Source organism: Canis lupus, chromosome 2 (genome assembly GCF_003254725.2).
Source record: "Canis lupus dingo isolate Sandy chromosome 2, ASM325472v2, whole genome shotgun sequence".
NCBI classification, from domain to species: domain Eukaryota; kingdom Metazoa; phylum Chordata; class Mammalia; order Carnivora; family Canidae; genus Canis; species Canis lupus.
In genome coordinates, this window is record NC_064244.1 from 53,159,595 (window position 1) to 53,180,169 (window position 20,575).

Genomic DNA, 20,575 nt, shown 5'->3' on the forward strand with positions numbered 1-20,575 from the left:
AGGGAGCCTGATGTGGGACTCCATCCCGGGTCTCCGGGACTCAGGGCATGCCCTGAGCTAAAGGCTGCGCCAAACCGCTGAGCCACCCGGGCTGCCCTGAGCTTCTCTCTCTTCTAGAAGTTTTTAAGGCTCTGACGTGGTGTAGTTTCCAGCATTTACCTATCAGTGTAGGAATTAGTGAGGATTATCTGGCCGGGGGTAGGGAAAGGGGTGGGATGCCTCATGTGTGTGCATCCTGTTACCTTGTCCTGTGTCATCAGCGTTGGGTGACTTTTGGCTTCCTTGGACTCTGATGAAGGTAATCACTTTGCCCGGGATGGCCTTGTCTTCATTTCATAGCTTCTTCATATGTAAGTGAAAGTAAAGTTTTTATCTACAGATTAAGCAAATGCCATGATGACTAGAGGGTTCAGGTCGGGACCAGCACGTAACTTAGTAACATATAGAAAATTTTAGTGAGAGTGAGGCGTGTGGTCAGGTGTTGGCAGTGCTGAGCCTGGCTAGGGAAGCTTGGGTAAGACTACTCAAAATATAAATATATTTAATGTTGGTTCTTCTCCTTCTTGGTGAGCTTGACACAAGATAAAACCGCACGTGCTTTCCCGAAGGTTGGCAGGCAGGCTCTGCATGTTATCTCTCTGCACAGAGGAGTGGCGGGGCAGGTGGGTGTGGGGCAGGTGACTGGGACAGGGTGGCACTGGTAATCAGCATTAGACATCTGAAGAAACTTGAATAGCTTTTTAATTTTTTTTAAAAGATTTTATCTATTCATGAGAGACACAGAGAGAGAGAGAGAGAAAGAGAGAGAGAGGCAGAGACCCAGGCAGAGGGAGAAGCAGGCTCCATGCAGGGAGCCCGACGTGGGACTCAATCCTGGGACCCCAGGATCACACCCCGGGCTGAAGGCAGGCGCTAAACCGCTGAGCCACCGGGGCTGCCCACTTTTTAATTTCCAACCAGTGCCAAGTTTCTTTGAGGCACAAGCCGTCCTGTGGGCTGCGGACTATGGGCATCCGAGGTTCTCACCCCAGGGACGGTTCTGCTGTCACCTGTGGCCTCAGAGTGAGCCAAATGTAACAAAAGCAGGCGAGCCCCATCCGTCCGGCACCAGGGTGCGTGACAGCGGGTCGGCGGGCAGGCCGGGGCATCCTGAGAGCCACGTTAGGGGGCTGCAGCGAACGGCAGGGGGGAGTAGAAGGTGCTAGAGCTAGTGGAGGCCTTCAGGCTGCCTGAAAGCAGAGATCCGTCCGTTTCCAGGGCTTCGGTTAGTGTGAACTGAGGGTATGGTGGCCTGGACGGGACAGTTGACGGTGACATGGAGGAAAAGTGTGAGCGCCCTCAGTGGTTTGCCACCCAGCAAGCCTCAGGGTCTCGTGGCAGGGGGGCAGTTAAGACAGCCTGTTGCCCTCCTCCCCCCCCCCCCCCCCCCCGCTGCCCGTGGTTTCTCGTTCTCAGGAGCCCTCACGTCTCCCCTACCAATGATGATGCCGCCGGGCACCCCGCTGAGAGCCGCCTGTCTCGGCCGAGCTGCGGCTCTAACACTGCAGTAGAAGGTTTCCTACCGCACCCCCAAGTGTGAACAGTCCTCGGAACTAAGGGAGCTGCAGAACTCCCTGGGCGCCCGGGGGGCTCAGTCGGGCAAGTCTTTCTTCCGGCCCATGATCCCGCGGTCCTGGGATTGAGCCCCACGTCAGGCTCCCCCAGGGCGTCTGCTTCTCCCTCTGCCCCGCACCCCGCTTACATTCTCTCTTTGTCTGAAATAAAATTGTAAAAAAAAAAAAAAAAATCTTGCCCGTTGGGCCGCGCGCGGTGGGTAGGGGACATCATGTTGGCTGCATCCTCGGGCCGTCGACGAAGATAATCAGACGCACAGGCCTGGTCCACGTCCTTCATCGGTGGGGTTCGCTCCCTGTGCAGCACCCGCCTTCCGCCCGCCCGGAGTGGACCGACAGCTGCTGGTACTTTCCCGAAGCAACTTGAGGTTCTGGTTGAGGGAGCGTCTGGTGTAAAGGAGCAGGAAACAGGAAAAACGAGTCGGGCCCCTTACTGTTGTGAGGGCGAGTCAGCCCGGGGGTGGACCTCAGGCAGCCAGAAGTGGAGGTGGTGCCCCGAGGTTGGGGTGCTGCCGCTCTGCTGTCTGCCGGGCTCCCCCTCCTAGTGCCCGGCAGGAAGGGCTTTCTGTGGCCCTCTGGACGGTGGTGCTCCCCCGAGGCACCCGGGGATGAAGCCCGTATGCCTTTCAGGTGGAATCCACGGTGATCGTGTGTCAACAGCAGCCCTAACAACCTTGCCCGAACGGCCGGGAAAGCTCTTCAGGTGGACCCGCCAGCAGCCCGGTGGGGCGGGGGGAGCAAGGGTGAGCCGACCCCCCCCCCCCGCCACGGGATCGTGGTGCCCGCATGGCGCGAGTACGCCCATGACCCAGGGGGCGTTTGTTGTGCCACAGGGAGTTTGTGCGGGGCGCCGGGGACTCAGAGTCGGGCGCCTGCCCTCGGCTCAGGGTGTGACCCGGGGTCCCGGGTTCAAGTCCCGCTTCGGGCTCCCCGCGTGGAGCCCGCTTCTCCCCCTGTCTGGGTCTCTGCCTCTCTCCCCATGTCTCTCATGAGTAAATAAATAAAATCTTAAAAAAAAGAAAAGAAAGAGCTGGTCTTGGGAGTCACGGGGACCAGGGTTCCCACCCTCCCTCTGCCATGTCCCCTTCCACCGATGAATTTGGCCTTCGAGGCTCAGTTTCTCCGCTTGAGTGCAGGGATGATCCTCTGTCTCCCCCATCCGGGGTGCCAACACAGTCAGGTTGTGTAGGCACGTGATCGTGACTTGGATGAACTTCCCCTTTCGTTCTTGGAGGTGGGGGACTGGTCATACTGCCACCACCCGCCGATGCAGGTTGCTGATTTCTTTTTTCCCCTGTGTCGTGTCAACGGGGAATGAAGACGGGGCGGGAAGGAAGGTGGAAGTGGCTGTCATTGCTCCTTTTTGGTTAATCCCAAAGGACACAGATTTCCGTGAAGACTAGCGTTCTCTGTATCCTTCGTTTTGGGAGAGAGAAGGTTCTCTTTCTGCGTGACCTTAACCTACCTTAACCTTATTGCGCCATTTGCGAGGTCACCAAGTCAGGGTGGGGGAGACAGTGGGGGAGGCCGCTCATAACCCAGTAGCTTAGGTCCCGAGATGGTGGAGACGGTTTGGTCACAGTGAGGAGGCCATGAGGACGGCCTCCTCCCAGCGGTTTAGCGCCGCCTTCGGCCCAGGGTGTGATCCTGGAGACCCAGGATCCAGTCCCACTTCGGGCTCCCTGCAGGGAGCCTGCCTCTCCCTCTGCCTGTGTGTGTCTCTCTCTCTCTCTCTCTCTCTCTCTCTCTCTCTCTCTGTCTCTATCGAATAAATAAATAAAATCGTTAAAAATAAATTTCCTGCAGGTCCTAGAACTGTGGGTTTCGTTCGTTTGTTCGTGGTCAGGAACCTGAGCTGCACATGGGCTGGCTGGGAACTGACGCCGTGACCCCACTGACGCTCGGAAATCCTGTGCTCGCACCAGGAAACACAGTCTGAGGACGCCTTGTATAGGCCCCTGATCCCTGGGCAGGCCCCACGGGGCTGCTGTCCCATGAACGCAGCAGGTTCTATGCTCACCTGGCGTGGGTACCACGAGAAAAGTAGGATTTTAGCTTCTTTTGGGAAAAATGAAGCGTAGTAAGGGGGAAAAAGTACCTTGCTCCTTGTTTTACAAACATATTTTGCCTCCGCTTCTAGGTTCTTAAGGTCCTTTTAAGGACAAAGGCTGCTGCTTATTTATCTTTCAGTCTGGCTGGGGAATTGGTTTTTTTTTAATCTGCAAGGCATCGTAAGTTTGCATATCATTCTCGGGGTGGGGGGGCATGTTAATAATTAACCTTCCCTGCATTGTTTGAACTTCAGTATAGGTCCTGCCAAAGCAAGCACTGCCTTGGAATTTTCTGTGCATGTGCATAAAAAGGGTTTGAGAAACAGGGGCCCCGTGCTTGTGGGTGACCTTAGGGGTCAAGCTGTCCAGTTCTGCTGACTCTGGGAGCCAAAGGTCAGCTCAGAGCAGCTCATTCGATAAGATGCTCTGATACCCACAACACGGAAGTCCGGCAGGAACAAATGAGGTCACTTTATGCAGCCAGCCCTGGGCTCCTGATAGGGCCTGTCCTGCGCTGGGCTCTGGAGACCCAGGGGAAGGGGGGGTGGTTGGGGGAGGGTTTAGCGGCAGCTTTTGCAAGACAGCCATGTATGTATGTATGTGCGTATTTATTTATTTAGATTTTTTTTTTTTAATTTGAGAGAGCTCGTGCATGCAGACATGAGCAGGACGGGCAGAGGGAGAGGGAGAGAATCTCATCAAACTCCACGCTGAGCGCAGAGCCCGATGCGGGCCTCAGTTCCCAGACCCTGAGTCGGATGCTTCGCCGGCCACACCCCCCAGGCACCCCTGAGCTGTGTATTGAAGTCCCATGCTCCCTTTTCCCTGGGGTAGGTCCTTGGAAAAGTTGTCGAGCTCCCTGAGTCATAGCTTCCTCATTTCTTCTTTTTTTTTTTTTTTTAAAGATTTTATTTACTTATTTATCAGAGCCACACAGAGAGAGGCAGAGACATAGGCAGAGGGAGAAGCAGGCTCCCTGCAAGGTGCCTGATGTGGGACTCGATCCCGGGACCCCAGGGTCATGCCCTGGGTCAAAGGTAGATGCTCAACCACTGAGCCCCCCAGGTGTCCCAGCTTCCTCATTTCTAAGAGGAGAATAATAGTATCTGCCTGTGAGGTGCCAACGGAGTGATCTGTGGTTTCATCGTTGGGCATATTGTAAGCAGGCGGGGAGTCGTGGCTTTCAGAGCAGTCCCTTGCCCCCCTGAAGTGAGAGACGCGGGTGCAGGCTGTTATCCTGGATGTGAACCATGGCTTTGCAGGCCTCGGTGCTCTGGTGGGAGGTTTGTGCACAGGTGCCCAGCGAGATAGGAAGACAGTGGGTGCCTCACCCAGCAGAGGCGTGTGCGCAAGTCCCCCAGGGGGTGTTGGCACTGCCACTGCTTGGTAGTGAGCCGGGACTGGACGCCCAAGTACGGATTCGCTAGCAAAGGAGGGGCACAGGGCAGTAGGGAGTCTGCAGGGACGCCCGGGCATCTGTTTTGCAAGATTTGGATTTGGGATTTGCCGCAGTCAATGGAGCTAGGTAGCTCTTGAGTTCAAGTTGCGACGAGGAAAAATGTGGAAGAGTATTATTAAATGGGTTTTTTAAGCAAAAGAAGTCTTCTTAAATTCCGTTGAAGTGTCCAGAATAAAAATAGGCCTTTGACTTGGCGGAGCATTTGCTGGTGAAGCTTGGCAATGGTGTGGAGTCTGTAGGAATTCAGTGGGAGCCAAGAGTGGGTCCCTCCCGTCTGTCCCTGCTGTGATGACATCCCAGCACACTCCCTCGCAGCCCACCCACTAACTGCCCCATTGCAGCCAAGCTCCACTCTCAGAAAGAATCGGTCCCAGTGCTCTCTGGCTTGAGGGACTCCATAAAGGACGCATCGTGTACTTCACGTGCTGGGTCAACAAACATCTCGGTATGTGTTCCTGCGACGGTAGGAAAGGAGCAGGGCGTGTTCCCGAGCGATGCTTGTCGGAAAACCAGGCGTACAGTGTGCGTGGTGCAGTGCGTGTTGATGCGGAACCTCACCGTGAGGATTTAATAGCAAAATAATCCCAATAGGAGTCTGCTCTCACCTTCAAATACTTAAAAGTCTTTGTGCAGACCCACTGGCTCAGATTTTGGAATCCTGCATCTTCTGAATTTTCACTGTGCCCACCGAGGTCCTGTGCTAAGTACAATATCATCGCATTGGACTGTAAAAAGAGCTTTCTGACAGAGTAGGTAGCTGGGCATCCGCCCGCCACGAATTTTTAGTTGTTGTCTAATTCCCGTATAGTGTTATATTAGTTTCAGGGGTACCACTTAATGATTCGGCAACTCTATATACATTACTCAGTGCTCACATCATAAGTAAAGCCACCCAACAACATTATTATGATCTAATTGTATTTTCTGTGCCGAACTTTCCATCTTCACGACTTATTTTGTAACTGGAAGTGTGTACCTCTTAATCCCCTTTATTTCACTTATTCTCCCCACCCACCCAGTCCCCTCTAGCAACCACAAGTTTGTTCCCTGTATTGAAGAGTCTGGTGTTTTTGGTCTCCTTTTTTTGTTTGTTTGTTTGTTCCTTGGTTTTACTTCTTAAATTTGATATATGAGTGAAGTCATATGGTATTTGTCATATGGTATGGTCTCTCTCTCTCTGATTTATTTGACCTAGCTAGACTAATAGGACTAGCATGATGCCCTCTAGGCCCATTCATGTTGTTGCAAATGGCCAGATCTCATTCTTTTTTTGTGGCTGAGTGATATTATTCTGTTGGATATATATATATATAGCCTCTATCTATCTATCTATCTATCTATCTATCTATCTATCTATCTATTTATTTCATGAGAGTCACAGAAAGAGAGGCAGAGGCACAGGCAGAGGGAGAAGCAGGCTCCCCATGGGAAGCCCAATGCAGGACTCGATCCCGGGACCCCAGGATCACACCCTGAGCCAAAGGCAGACGCTCAACTGCTGAGCCCCCCAAGCGTCCCCCACATCTTCTTTAATCCATTCATCTATCAGTTGACACTTGGGTTACTTCCATATCTTGGCTATTGTAAATAATGCTGTAGTAAACAGGTGCATATATCTTTTCAAATTAGTGTTTTTGTTTTCATTGGGCAAATAGCCAATAGTAGAATGACTGGATCATATGGCTTTTTGAAAATTCTTTGAGGAACCCCCATATGTTTTCCATAGTGGATGTACCAATTTGCGTTCTCTTCAGCAGTGCACAAGGGTTCCTTTTTCTCATCCTTACCAATTTCTTGTCGTCTTGGTTTTTTATTTATTGTTGTTATTTTATTATTTCTTTTTGATTTTCACCATTCTGGCAGGTGTAAGGTAATACCTCATTGTGGTTTTGATTTGGATTTCCCAATGAACAGTGATATTGAGCATCTTTTCGCGTCTCTTGCCCATCTGTTTATCTTCTTTGGGAAAATGTCTATCAGGTCCTCTGCCTGTTTTTAATCAGATTATTTGTTTTTTCTTGAGATTATTTTTTTGGATATTACTCCCTAATCAGATGTATCATTTGCAGATGCCGTCTCCCATTCAGTAGGTTGCCTTTTTGTTTTGTTGATAGTTTCCTTTGCTGTGCAAAAGTTTTTTTATTTTGGGATAGTCCCAGTAGTCTTGTTTTTGCTTTTGTTCGCCTTGCTTTAGGAGACACGTCTAGAAAAATGTTTCTATAGCTGATATCAAAGAGATTACTGCCTGTGTGCTCTTCTAGGAGTTTTATGGTATCCGGTCTCACAGTGAGATCTTTAAGCCTTTTTGAGTTTATTTTTGCGTTTGGTGTAAGAAAGCAGTCCAGTTTCATTCTTTGGATCATAGCTACCCAGTTTTCCCAGCCCTGTTTGTTGAAGGGTGACTGTCTTTGTCTCGTAGATTGACCATATAAGTGTGGGTTTATTTCTGGCCTCTCTCATCTGTTCTGTTCTACATGTCTGTTTGTTTTTTTTTTTTTTTTTTTTTTTTAAGATTTTATTTATTCATGAGACACACAGAGAGAGAGGCAGAGACACAGGCAGAGGGAGAAGCAGGATCCATGCAGGGAGCCTGACGTGGGACTCGATCCTGGGTCTCCAGGATCCCACCCTGGGCTGAAGGCGGCGCTAAACCGCTGAGCCACCCGGGCTGCCCTACGTGTCTGTTTTTATGCCAGTACCATACTGTTCTGATTACTTAAGCTTTTTTTTTCTGGATCTTGAAATCCAGAGTCATGATTCCTCTAGTTTTGTTCTTCTTTCTCAAGATTGCTTTGGCTGTTTTGGAGCCTTGGTGCCTCTATACCAATTTCAGTATTATTCTAGTTCTACAAACAATGCTGTTGATATTTCGATAGGGATCACATTACATCTGTAGATGCCTTTGGGTTGTATGGACATTGTAACAATAGTAGTTCTTCCAATCCATGATCATGAAATATCTTTCCATTTGTTTTTGTCATCTTCAGTTTCTTTAATCAGTTTTTTATGATTTTTGTAGTATGGCTCTTTCACCTCTTTGATTAAGTTTATTCCTAAGTATTTTATTCCTTTCAGTGCAATTATAAATGGGATTGTTTTCTTAATTTCTCTTTCTGCTGCTTCATTATTCGTGTATAGAAAGGCAACAGATGTCTATGATGATTTTGTATCCTGTGACTTTACTAAGTTCATTTATCAGTTCTAGTAGTTTTTGGTGGTCTTTAGAATTTTCTATATATAGTATCTTGTCATCTGCAGATAGTGAAAATTTACTTCTTACCAGTTGAATGTCTTTTATTTGTTTTTCTTGTCTGCTGCAGCTAGGACTTCCAGTACTATGTTGAATAAACATGGTAGTGTCCTTATTTCTTGAAGAAAAGAGATGGAGGCTTTCTAGAACTCGTAGTTGGCAGATGTAGAGTGAACCCAGGTAATCTCATGTCATTGTTTTCATTACCAAGCTAAACCAGTCACTTCCTTCTTATTTTTGAAAAGTTGTTCTTTTCCACATAAATATTTTTTGTGGAGTTATTTTTAATTTTTTCCCTACACCTTACTTCTGCTGCTTTGCAACAACTCAGTGACTTATCTGGCCTTAGCAGGGGTTTTTTTCGTAATCATTTGCAGAGTAATATCTAATAACATAAACATTATTAGGTGAAATTGAAAGTGTTGGATCTACCACATGAAATCTAACAGTTAATGTTGGGAATCTAGGGGTGCCTGACTGCCTCAGTCAGAAGAGCATGGCGGGCTCTTGATCTCAGGGTTGTGAGTTGAGCCCCGTGTTGGGTACAGAGATTACTAAAAAAATAAATTAAAAAAAAATGTGGGGAATCTAATTGGCTATGCTTGTGATATTTAAGATTTTCTCCCAAAGGTTCTTTGGGAAGTCTTTCATATTAGCAATGCGTTATCTCTAGTGTATAATACCTCTCAGGACAAAATCACTTACATATCAGAGTGGAATAGGAAGGAAAGCAGAGAGGGCAGACGATGATATTGTGACTTCACTGTGTAGGCTATTAGGAACAGAGCCATTGAGAACGCATGTTAAGGGAGAATAAACAAATGTCTTACTAAAGAACTATAGCAGAAATGAGTTTGAGCATCTTAAATTCTTCTGTGATTTTTAACATTCCATGTGTAGTGTGGCTGGATTAAGAAGAACTAGTGTCTTTTGTCCTAGATGAGTTGTTTTCCGAGGGTGGTGCCCAGACTGCAGCATAAGCATTACCCGAAAACTCGTTAGAAATGAAAATTCTTGGGGCGCGTGGGTGGCTCAGCGGTTGAGCATCTCCCTTTGGCCCAGGACGTGATCCCAGGGTCCTGGGATCAAGTCCTACATCTGGCTTTCCACAGGGAGCCTGCTTCTTTCCCTCTGCCTGTGTCTCTGCCTCTCTCTCTGTGTCTCTCATGAATAAATAAATAAAATCTTTAAAAAATAATAGTGATTTGACTGTTAATTCTAACAGTAACAGGACAGGTTAACAGTATTTAATGAGCCCAATAACTATTAGGTAATTCTCTATATATTAGTTATATATTATTATGAGTTACAGGCTCAATAATAATTGTGTCTCTCGGGGCTGTTTCTCTAGGTTAAAAACGTTTCTGCAGGCACACAAGACATGCCTCCTCCCCCTTCTGACTATGTGGAGAGAGTGGACAGTCCCATGGCGTACTCTTCCAATGGTAAAGTGAATGACAAGCGGTTGTATCCAGAGTCTTCCTATAAATCAACACCGTAAGTAGCATCTTCCTTCTTCAGATAGAATGACTCTTAAAAAAAAAAAAAAGAATATTTCCATATGTTGATAAATCTGTTTCTGTTTACCATTTACTTTAAAAAAAATTTTTTTAACATTTTCCAAAGGCTGGAACCTGATCTTTGGCATAGTTGGTGGAGACTTAGAAGATGAGGAGGGTGGGACTGTCAGCTGGTGGGATCTTCTTCCCCTTCTAAGCTGAAAGTGATTCTTTTCTCTTGCTGGTTTAATAGGAAAGGGGTACATTAGATTTTTTCTGCTCTAGAAAAGTTCTCTTTCCCATTGCCAGTTTTGAGGTTGAGGTGAGAGTGAAGGACATTACTGATACAAAGCAGAGCTGTGTGCGGTTTTGTTTCTTCTTGCCTGTAACTAGTAGATCTCATTAATGGAACCGAAAGATTGCTGGTTGATCCACCCCTAGCCACATACATTTTTGTGTAACTAGAAGCTTTGTTTGAATTCAGGAATTCTGAGATCTCACCTGCTGAGCTAGGTTCTTCACATTGCTGAAGGAAGTGAAACTGATAAAGCCTCTAAGTATAGATTTACAAGTAGTGTGAATAATCTCACAGTGAGTTTCTGGCCTGCAGTGGGTGCCATTATGGTTATTGAAATGGTGTCCCCATTGTGTTTTTTTTTTTTAAACATTTTATTTATTCATTCATGAGAAACAAAGAGAGAGAGAGAGAGAGAGGCAGAGACACAGGCAGAGGGAGAAGCAGGCTCCATGCAGGGAGCCCGACGTGGGACTCGATCCAGGTCCCCAGGATCAGGCCCTGGGCTGAAGGCAGCGCTAAGCCACTGAGCCACCTGGGCTCAAAAATTTCATTTTTAAGTAATACCTATACCCGCCATGGGGCTCCAAGTCATAACTGTGAGATCAAAAGTTGTATATTCCATCAACTGAGCCAGGCAGCCATCTCATATATAATTCTTGAACTCCAAATTCATTTGTAGACCAAAAGTAAAAAATAAATGTTCCCTATAACTGCTTTGATTGTTTCAAGGTAAAGGTGTATCTGCTGGAAAACTTTGTGTTGCTTCAAAGTTTTATCTCCCAACTCCTACCCTCCCTCCCCTTCCCTCCCATTTAGTGGTCCAGTTTATATAGAGATCCACCCTGAGTGCACAGTAGTTTGGGCACCTGGAACCCCTTAAGATGACACCAGCAGCTAACTTAATTATGGAATCAGTTTGAGACAATAGATTTTATTATTACCCTGGAATGGAATTTGGAAACAGATGACAATATATTTGGTTTTGATCTTCAGGCTTGACTTTGCTGTTGGTTTCTTTCTTTCATTGTTTTCTTTCTTTCTTTTTTTTTATTTTTTGTAAGATTTTATTTATTTATTCATGAGAGACACAGAGAGAGGCAGAGACACAGGCAGAGGGAGAAGCAGCCTCCATGCAGGGAGCCCGACATGGGACTGGATCCTGGGTCTCCAGGATCACACCCTTGGCTGCAGGCGGCGCTAAACTGCTGAGCCACCCAGGCATCCCTTGCTGTTAGTTTCAGTTGTGAATGATTTGGAGGAATTGGATTGGATTTTGACAAAAATGCAGAGCCCTTGAGGCTGTTAGAGGCAAAGGTATACATAGTAGAAGCACAATCCTTGTAAAAGTTTAAAGGTATGATTTGCACAACTTCCGTGCATACATAATACATATTTATAATGCATCTTGTCATCAGCCGTGCCTCCAAACTAATTGTAAAGCCTGAGTGACATAGCATTCTACATGTTGTCTCTTTTCATGAAAACCTAGATATTTTCACAAATTCATTTGGAACAATTTAAAAATCTTATTCTTAAAAAAAAATAAAATATAAATAAATAATAAATAAATAAATAAATAAATAAATAAATAAATAAATATCTTATTCTTGAATAAGCCAGTACATTTGTAGCATAAAATTTAAAAGAGAGGGGATCCCTGGGTGGCTCAACGGTTTAGCGCCTGCCTTTGGCCGAGGGCACGATCCTGGAGCCCCGGGATTGAGTCCCATGTTGGGCCCCCCCGTATGGAGCCTGCTTCTCCCTCTTCCTGTGTCTCTGCCTCTCTCTCTGTATGTCTATCATGAATAAATAAATAAATCTTTATTTATTAAAAACAAATAAATAAATAAATATAAATCTTTATTAAAAATTTATTTATTAAAAATAAATAAATAGGGGATCCCTGGGTGGTGCAGTGGTTTGGCGCCTGCCTTTGGCCCAGGGCGCGATCCTGGAGACCCAGGATCGAATCCCACGTCGGGCTCCCGGTGCATGGAGCCTGCTTCTCCCTCTGCCTGTGTCTCTGCCTCTCTTTCTCTCTCTGTGTGACTATCATAAATAAATAAAGAAAAAAATATTAAAAATAAATAAAAATAAATCTTTATTAAAAATAAATAAATAAATAAAAATAAATCTTTATTTATTAAAAATTTATTTAAAAAAATAAAAATAAAAGAGGGCAGCCTGGGTGGCTCAGCGGTTTAGTGCTGCCTTTGGCCCAGGGCCTGATCCTGGAGACCCGGGATCGAGTCCCATGTCAGGCTCCTTGCATGGTGCCTGCTTCTCCCTCTGTTTGTGTCTCTATTTCTCTCTCTCCTCTCTGTGTATTCTCAGAAATAAATAAGTCTTTTGAAAATAAATAAATAAATAAATAAATAATAAAATTTAAAAGAGACAAAGGGATAGCTTTTGTCCCCAGCTACCAAGATTCCTATTCCTAGAGGCAGCTGGCTTACCACTGTTTTTTTTGTTTGTTTGTTTTCAAGTATGGGGGTTGAAATTACAACTCTGAGATCAAAACCTGAGCTGATATTAAGAGTCAGACACTTAACCGACTGAGCCACCCAGGCGCCCACCAATTCCTTTTATAACTTTCCAGGGTGCCTAAATGGCTCAGTCAGTTAAGCGTCTGCCTTCAGCTCAGATTGTGATCCCCCTGGGGGATCCCTCTTCCTCTCTGTCTCTCAGGAATAAATAAAGTCCTTAAAAAAAACTACCTTCCAGAAGTTATTTTTCAATACTTATGCTGGCCAAAATGTACATTCGTTATATCTTCCTTTAAGAAATACTAGCACATTAAATGCATTATTAGCACTATGTCTTTGAGATTGTGCATATTAGTATACAAAAAGTTTAAGGATCTGTTTTATAGCTGCATGATATTCCACCAAATGGATATAGTGTAACCTTTGGGTCTCTTACTGATGCATACTTTTGCCAATGGTTTGATATTACACATTGCTGTAGAGAATAAACTTGTGCATTTATCTCTTTATATATGTGTGAATATATCTGGAGGAAAAAAAAATTTTTAGATTTTATGTATTTATTCCTGAGAGACACACAGAGCCAGAGACACAGGCAGAGGGAGAAGCAGGCACCCTGCAGGGACACTGATGTGGGACTCGATCCCAGGACCCAGAGTCACACCCTGAGCCAAAGGCAAATGCTCAACCACTGAGCCACCCAAGTGCCCCTGGAGGACAAATATTTAAAACAGAAGTGCTAAGCTGAAGGAAGTTTCCTATTTCAATATGAAAGTGTACTAAAAAAAAAAATCATACTCAAATTGTAGCCCCCTAAGGGGTATACCAATTTGTATTCCCAGCCTACACCTCAGAATTTTCTTGAAGGTCTGGAAAATGCACATGTGATGCTTAGTTTCAAAATCCAGAAGGAGAGGAAAATGGTGCTAAGGGATGTGGATGAGACATTATCTCCTGATTTATGTGCGCGAATGATGGAAGGAATTTGGAGCCTCTCGGGAATAATAGAAATTGCCAGGCATTACCCAAGGCAGAGTATCGTGTGCTCTGGAAGATTCAGAGCACATCCACTTGGTTGGAGTAGGGCTACACCTTCAGTCATAGGCTGTGTCTCCCCAGGCTTTCATAAAGGTGCCCACGAGTGCCTCTCCATGCTGTCATAGTGGATAGAGCAGAAGTTAGAACAGGAATGTTGTGTCTCAGGTCCATGGTAAGGATGAGGTCCTCAACACGAGGACTTCTTTCCCCGAAGCATAACACACATCCAGTAAAGAGTACTCGTCTTGGGCATACACCTTGATGGTTTTTCACGTGTGAACACTGAAGTTACCACTGCCACGCCAACAGAGAGATGTACAAGCACTCTGAACGGTCCTTGTGTGCCCTTCCTCACTGATATCCCCGTTCCCCTCCACCACAGTTTTGATGCCTTTAACTACCTGTTAGTTGTGTTTATTGTTGGGACTTCTTAGAAGTGGAATTATATGGTAATTACAGTTGCATCTGGCATCTTGCGCCTATCATCAACATGCCCTGTATCTTAGAATTTCAGTGCAATTAGAATTAATACTGGGTTAGGAGATGGCAAAATATAATTGAAAATGGTTTCTTTTCCACTTTTTCTAATTAAATTTAGGCAATATCCCCCTGGTAGGTACATTCTGTACTATTCTGTCCAAATCCAGGTGAATACATTGTTATAAGTTAAGGAAATTGGTCTTAATTTATAAGTATAAGCCATCCGGGTGGCTCAGTTGGTTATGCATCTACCTTGGCCTCAGGTCATGATCTCAGGGTCCTGGGATCGAGGCCCACCTTAGGCTCTCTGCTCAGCAGAGAGCCTGCTTCTCCCTCTCCCTCTGCATCTCCCTCTGCTTGTGTTCTCTTGCTCGCTCGCTCTCTCTCTCTGTCAAATAAATTAAATCTTAAAAAGTCATGGAAGTTGAATGTCAACATGCCACAGAGCCTTCAAGGCAGGCTGATACCTTGCCAATGAAACCTTGTATGGTGGCAGTAAATATGCAGCTAGCAGGATAATCTGTTAGGACTTTTATACAAGTCATAGGAATTCACTGGTTCCCATTAGGCCGAGGGATGGTCGAAGTTCAGGCATGGCATGAGCCAGGAACTCAGTAGGTGTCAGGGCTCCTGTTACTATGTGGGCTTTGTTGTTGGTACAGCCTCTATTAAAGGAAGACGGCAAAAAAAATAAAAATAAATAAAAAATAAATGAAGATGGTCGTCCACATTTTCCGGGCTACATTGAACTTCTGGCACAGGACATAGAAAATGGCATGTCCTTTCCCAAAGCTAACGTGTAAAATCTACTGAAAGATTCCTGATTGGCCCTTTTTGGATCATTGTTGTTCCCAAGTCTAGGGAGACAGTGTTCTTTGACTGACAGGGCTTAGATATTCCCCCCAGTAATGATGACAGTTTCAGAATACCATGTAGGGGTGCCTGGGTGGCTCAGTTAAGCATCTGACTTTGACTCAGGTCATGATCTCTGGGTCCTGGGATTGAGCCCTGCTCTGCAGGCTCAGTCGGTTGAGCACCCACTCTTGATTTTGGCTTTGGTTGTTGTCTCAGGGTCATGGGATCAAGCCCCATCTCCGGCTCCCCGCTTGGTGGGAAGTCTGTCTCCTTCTCCCTCTGTTGCTCTCTTGGTCTCTCTCTCTCAAATAAATAAATAATTTTTTAAAAAAAATTAAAAATAAAATAGTATGTACATAATGGACATTATTCTGATAGGACACTGATGTTGATCATGCCTTGTTTATCTTTCCTCACTGTTACTGGGTGTCATCAGAAAGCATTCCTGTGAATGTATTTTCAATTCAGTAATTATCTTGAACACCTGCCAGGTACACCGTAGTTGGCTAGGTGCCCTGGGAATGCCGAGTTCTTGTTCTCATGGAGGTGGCAATCTACCAGGGGCAGAAGACCGCACACAGTAGCTACACTGAGAGTCCGGGCAAGGTAGGAGCACCGATGGCATGTGCAGGTGTGTGTGTGTGAATAAAACAAGTGAATAAAAAAGAAAGACGTTGGGCAGCCCTGGTGGTGCAGCGGTTTGGTGCCGCCTGTAGCCTGGGGTGTGATCCTGGAGTCCCGGGATCGAGTCCCACATCGGGCTCCCTGCATGGAGCCTGCTTCTCCCTCTGCCTATGTCTCTGCCTCTCAGTCTCTCTCAGTCTCTCTCAGACACTCTCTCTCTCTCTCTCTCTCTCTCTCTCAATAATGAATGAATGAATCTTTAAAAAAAAAAAAAAGGGCTGTGAAAGGGTGAACTTTTGGACCTGGAGACTGAGGTGGATACCAGGGAAAACATGCAGCTGGTTGCCTCTTCAGGGTCGTGAGTATTATGACCTCATAGAATTTGTATCTAAGGGACGCCTGGGTGGCTCAGTGGTTGAGCATCGGCTTCTGGTTCAGGGCATGACCCCGGGGTCCTGGGATCGAGTCCCATATTGTTTTCCCTGCAGGGAGCCTGCTTCTCCCTCTGCCTATGTCTCTGCCTCTCTCTCTGTTATTCTCCCGTGAATAAATAAATAAAATTTAAAAAAAAATTTAAAAACCTGCACCTTACTGAAGTGTTAGTGCAGTCTTAAAAAAAGAAAAAGATTTTGTATATAAAAGTAGGTTCAGGGGATCCTTGGGTGGCTCAGCTGTTTCATGCCTGCCTTTGGCCCAGGGCGTGATCCTGGAGTCCCGGGATCGAGTCCCACGTCGGGCTCCCTGCATGGAGCCTGCTTCTCCCTCTGCCTGTGTCTCTGCCTCTCTCTCTATATATATATATATGTCTATCATAAATAAACAAAAATAAATCTTTAAAAAATATTAAGGGGATCCTTGGGTGGCGCAGCGGTTTAGCGCCTGCCTTTGGCCCAGGGCGCGATCCTGGAGACCCGGGATCGAATCCCACTTCGGGCTCCTGGTGCATGGAGCCTGCTTCTCCCTCTGCCTGTGTCTCTGCCTCTCTCTCTCTCTCACTGTGTACCTATCATAAATAAATAAAAAACAATTTAAAAAAATTAAAAGTAGGTTCAAAGATTATTGACAGTATACATAGCCCCGGAGGAAGCCTGCCTCTCCCTCTGCCTGTGTCTCTGCCGCTCTCTCTGTGTCTCTCATGACTAAATAAATAAAATCTTTAAAAACAAATTATGAGAGGAGGCCTGTCTTCATGTTTTAGGTTTTGGTTTTTTTGTATTTCTATTGCTGGGTAGCTTCCTCCCTCTCTAGCCCCTACTCCCTTAAACATACCTACTGCATTACCAACGTGAGAAGCGTAATACCTGGCAACTTTGGCAGAGTGTCTAGGAACTTGTTACTCATTGACTCGTGGAGAAAGTCACATTTTCCGTCCTTTAGATGTAGCATTGATACAGCGCGCAGGCCATGATAACCTGAATCCATTCAGGACGAAGACCTAAATCACAGGACCACCCCCACACCCCAACCACGCACATGCGTCCCAAAGCTTTAGGATTCTGTAAGAAATCAGGAAGTGTAATTTGAAATCTGAAGACTGTGACAATTTGAATCAAGCAGTTCTGGATCACCTAGAAAACAGAGCATATACCTCGTAGACAGAGCTCAAGATTATAGTTCCTGTAAGTCGAAAGCCATGAGACAACGTTTTCTAATCTTCACACGTTTTTTAATAGTTGATTTGAGTAGCAAGGCTGATGTTGGACAGTCTCGGGCATGTCCTTTGCCTTCCTTTCATTGCTCTTCTTTCTTTAGCTCTGCGACCAAGGAAAGTTAAGCTGTGCGTCACTGTTACTCAGAAGTACTTTACAGTTGCCATATTCCATGTTTGGCTTCATTTTCATGCTTGTGGCAGAAACATATGCAATGAAAAATCTGATGCAATATTAAGTAATTACACTAGGAAAATAAGTCTCATGGTAATCCTTCCATGCCATTCGGTCTACATGGCCATAAGATTAGCAAAAGCAGTCGTTTAAATGTTTAATATTTTAGTTTTCCAAGCTTGTATCTTGAAAATTGATGTAGAGGAGTCTAAAAATTAATACTTAAAATGCTTACCTCTGAGAACCAGCTTCTGAAGGTAGACGGGTACAGGTATTTGTCTTCACCACCCAGCATTCCAGGAAACTGGAAGAACCTGTAGAAAAGAATCCTGAGCATTCTGTTCCCCAACCACTTTTGGAGGGTTCAGTCCCTGGCTCAGGTCAGGTAAACACCTCCTTCAGATCAGCCTGGGCTTCCTACCTTCAGATCAGCCTGGGCTTCCTAAAGTCCCATCTTGGATCCATCTTGCTTAGAAGGTTCTACAAATGGGCTCCCCATACCCTGGAACCTTCAAGCTAGTGGCGCGTCCTAGAGGACTCGAGTGGGTGCCAGCCTGAACACGGGGACGTGCTGTGTGTTGGGTCCCTGAAGTGGTGAGTGAGAGCACCAGGGCCTACACGTCTCCTCGTGCTTCCTGTGCTGCTCTCTGGGCTCGCTCTGCCCTCCCTGGCCAGGGGCTGCAGCATACCTCGTGGTCCCTGAAATCTGATTGCTGTTTCGCTAGGGTCCCCGAAGTGGTGCAGGAGCTGCCCGCCACCTCCCCTGCGGATGACTTCAGGCAGCCTCGCTACAGCAGCAGCGGGCACTTGGAGCCACCTTCGAAGAGGGCCCCCTCGAAAGGAAGAACGGGAAGGCCCAAGAGGCTGGAGCAGGACCACTATGAGACAGACTACACGACGGGCGGCGAGTCGTGTGACGAGCTGGAGGAGGACTGGATCAGGTAGTGGGGGGCCTTGTGCTGGAGCCGCCCTGGGCCAACGCTTGCCGGCTCAGCTGGGGTCGGGGGGTGCGGTGTCATTTTGACAACCAGGACTGGGGAGGATTTTTTTTTTAAGATTTTTAAAAACTTATTTATTTGTCAGAAAGAGAGAGCGAGAGAGAGAGAACCCAAGTAGGGAAAGCAGCAGGCAGAGGGAGAAGCAGACTCCCCATGAACCTGAAGGCCGATGCAGAGCTCGATCCCAGGACTCTGCGATCATGACCTGAGCCAAAGGCAGATGCTCAACCATCTGAGCCACCCCAGTGTCCTAGATATTTTTATTCATTTCCAGAGAGACAGACAGAAAGCACAAGCAAGGGGAGAGGGAGAGGGAGAAGCAGACTCCCCCCTGAGCTGGGCGCCCCACATGGGGATCAATCCCAGGCCCTGAGCCAAAGGCAGATGCTTAATTGACTGAGCCGCTCAGGCGCCCCTGGAGATAATTTTTGGTTAGGTTTTTTTCCGTAGTACTCTTTTGAAATAAAGACTGACGTGGAGGGGATATGTTTGGCTGTGACTATGTCTTAAAGATACTTCGAGCGTCTTCCACAAAATGACCGATGAACTTCACCAGTGCTTTTACTCATACCAGTAGGCACCCAAGAAAGGTCTTCCAAATAAATAAGACACCAGTGTAGAGGAACTTCTGTTACTGATTATAAAATTCCCAGAGCAGTGCTATGGCTTTGTTTTGGCATTTACTTTTAAGTTAAGGTTTCACAATGAGACCAGAGATCCTTTTAAAAGTTTAATCCAGGGGCGCCGGGGTGGCCCAGTTGGTTAAGTGTCTGCCTTCAGCTCAGGTCCTGGGCTCAAGGCCTGTGTTGGGCCCTCTGCTGCTCCCCCTGCTTGTGCGTGCGCATGCTCTCTCTCTGTCAAGTACATAAATAAAATATTAAAAATAAATAAAATAAAATAAAATAAAATAAAATAAAATAAAATAAAATAAAAAAATAAAATAAAATAAAAAGTTTAATCCGGGAGACTTTGGCAAATAATTTTCTAAACAATTAACAATTTCGAGTTCTGGCCAAGGTTGTGGTCGAGTTATAATTCATCATCACCAAACTATACTCCTGTGTGATGTGTAGCCAGCCCTTTTATGCCCAAGTATTCTGAGAAATGGAATACCAATCAGAAACATTTGCAGTGTGAATGGTGGTTAATCAAAACATTGCTTCTCAGGGTGTTTGGAGGGATGAGTGGCGTAGTATAGTTTGAAATCTCCTCATTGGTGGTTCTCATACCTCACTTTCCCCTCTTCCCACAGGAATTCTCAGCCACGGACACCTGAGTAGCTCAGTTGGTTAAGCTTCTGACTGTTGGTTTCAACTCAGGTCACGAGATCGAGCTTCACACGGGGCTCCCTGTTCAATGGGGAGCCTGTTTGAGATTCTTTCCCTCTGCCCCTCTGACACACACTTAAGATAAATAACTAAATTTGCAAAAAAAAAAAAAAAAAAGTTCTTGGCCACGTTCAGCCATCTAGCTATAAAATATTTTCTTGTATCATGGAAGAAAAAAAAAAAACCTTTAAAAAACCTGATTCATATTTCTCTTTTGAGCAAATCATTTCATTTCTCTCCCTTTGTAAAATGAAGATATTAGGCCAATTTAGATGTAAAAGTTGAAATTCCATCTTGCTATAAAGTTCATTAGTCCTATGAAACAATTCAGAGTATTTTTTTCAGTGGATTATTAGGTAATAGCCTCACCGTGATCTGTAAAGAATAGCTAGTATGTTGAGAGATACAAATTATACAGAATTTGAGGGCTTTTTTCTTTTCTTTTTTTTTTTTTTTTTTGATGGTAATGTTTGCTTTATTTTTTTATAATAAATTTATTTTTTATTGGTGTTCAGTTTATCAACATAGAGAATAACACCCAGTGCTCATCCCGTCAAGTGCCCCCCTCAGTGCCCGTCACCCATTTACCCCCACCCCCCGCCCTCCTCCCCTTCCACCACCCCTAGTTCGTTTCCCAGAGTTAGGAGTCTTTATGTTCTGTCTCCCTTTCTGATATTTCCCACACATTTCTTCTCCCTTCCCGTATATTCCCTTTCACTATTATTTATATTCCCCAAATGAATGAGAACATATAATGTTTGTCCTTCTCTGAT

At 45.7% G+C, this 20,575-nt stretch overlaps 1 protein-coding gene across 9 annotated transcripts in view; it reads left to right on the forward strand.

The window, feature by feature from the left end:
- The window catches only part of OCLN (occludin), a 54,787-nt gene that overhangs the window by 24,985 nt on the left and 9,227 nt on the right, over positions 1-20,575 (forward strand). For 8 of the 9 annotated variants that reach the window (XM_025447363.3, XM_025447360.3, XM_025447361.3 and 5 more), the window contains exons 5-6: positions 9,725-9,870; positions 18,202-18,417. In XM_025447363.3, coding sequence (XP_025303148.1) covers positions 9,725-9,870; positions 18,202-18,417 — 362 coding nt within the window. The remainder of the gene's footprint in view (positions 1-9,724; positions 9,871-18,201; positions 18,418-20,575) is intronic. The other variant, XM_049103640.1, reaches the window with a different exon arrangement.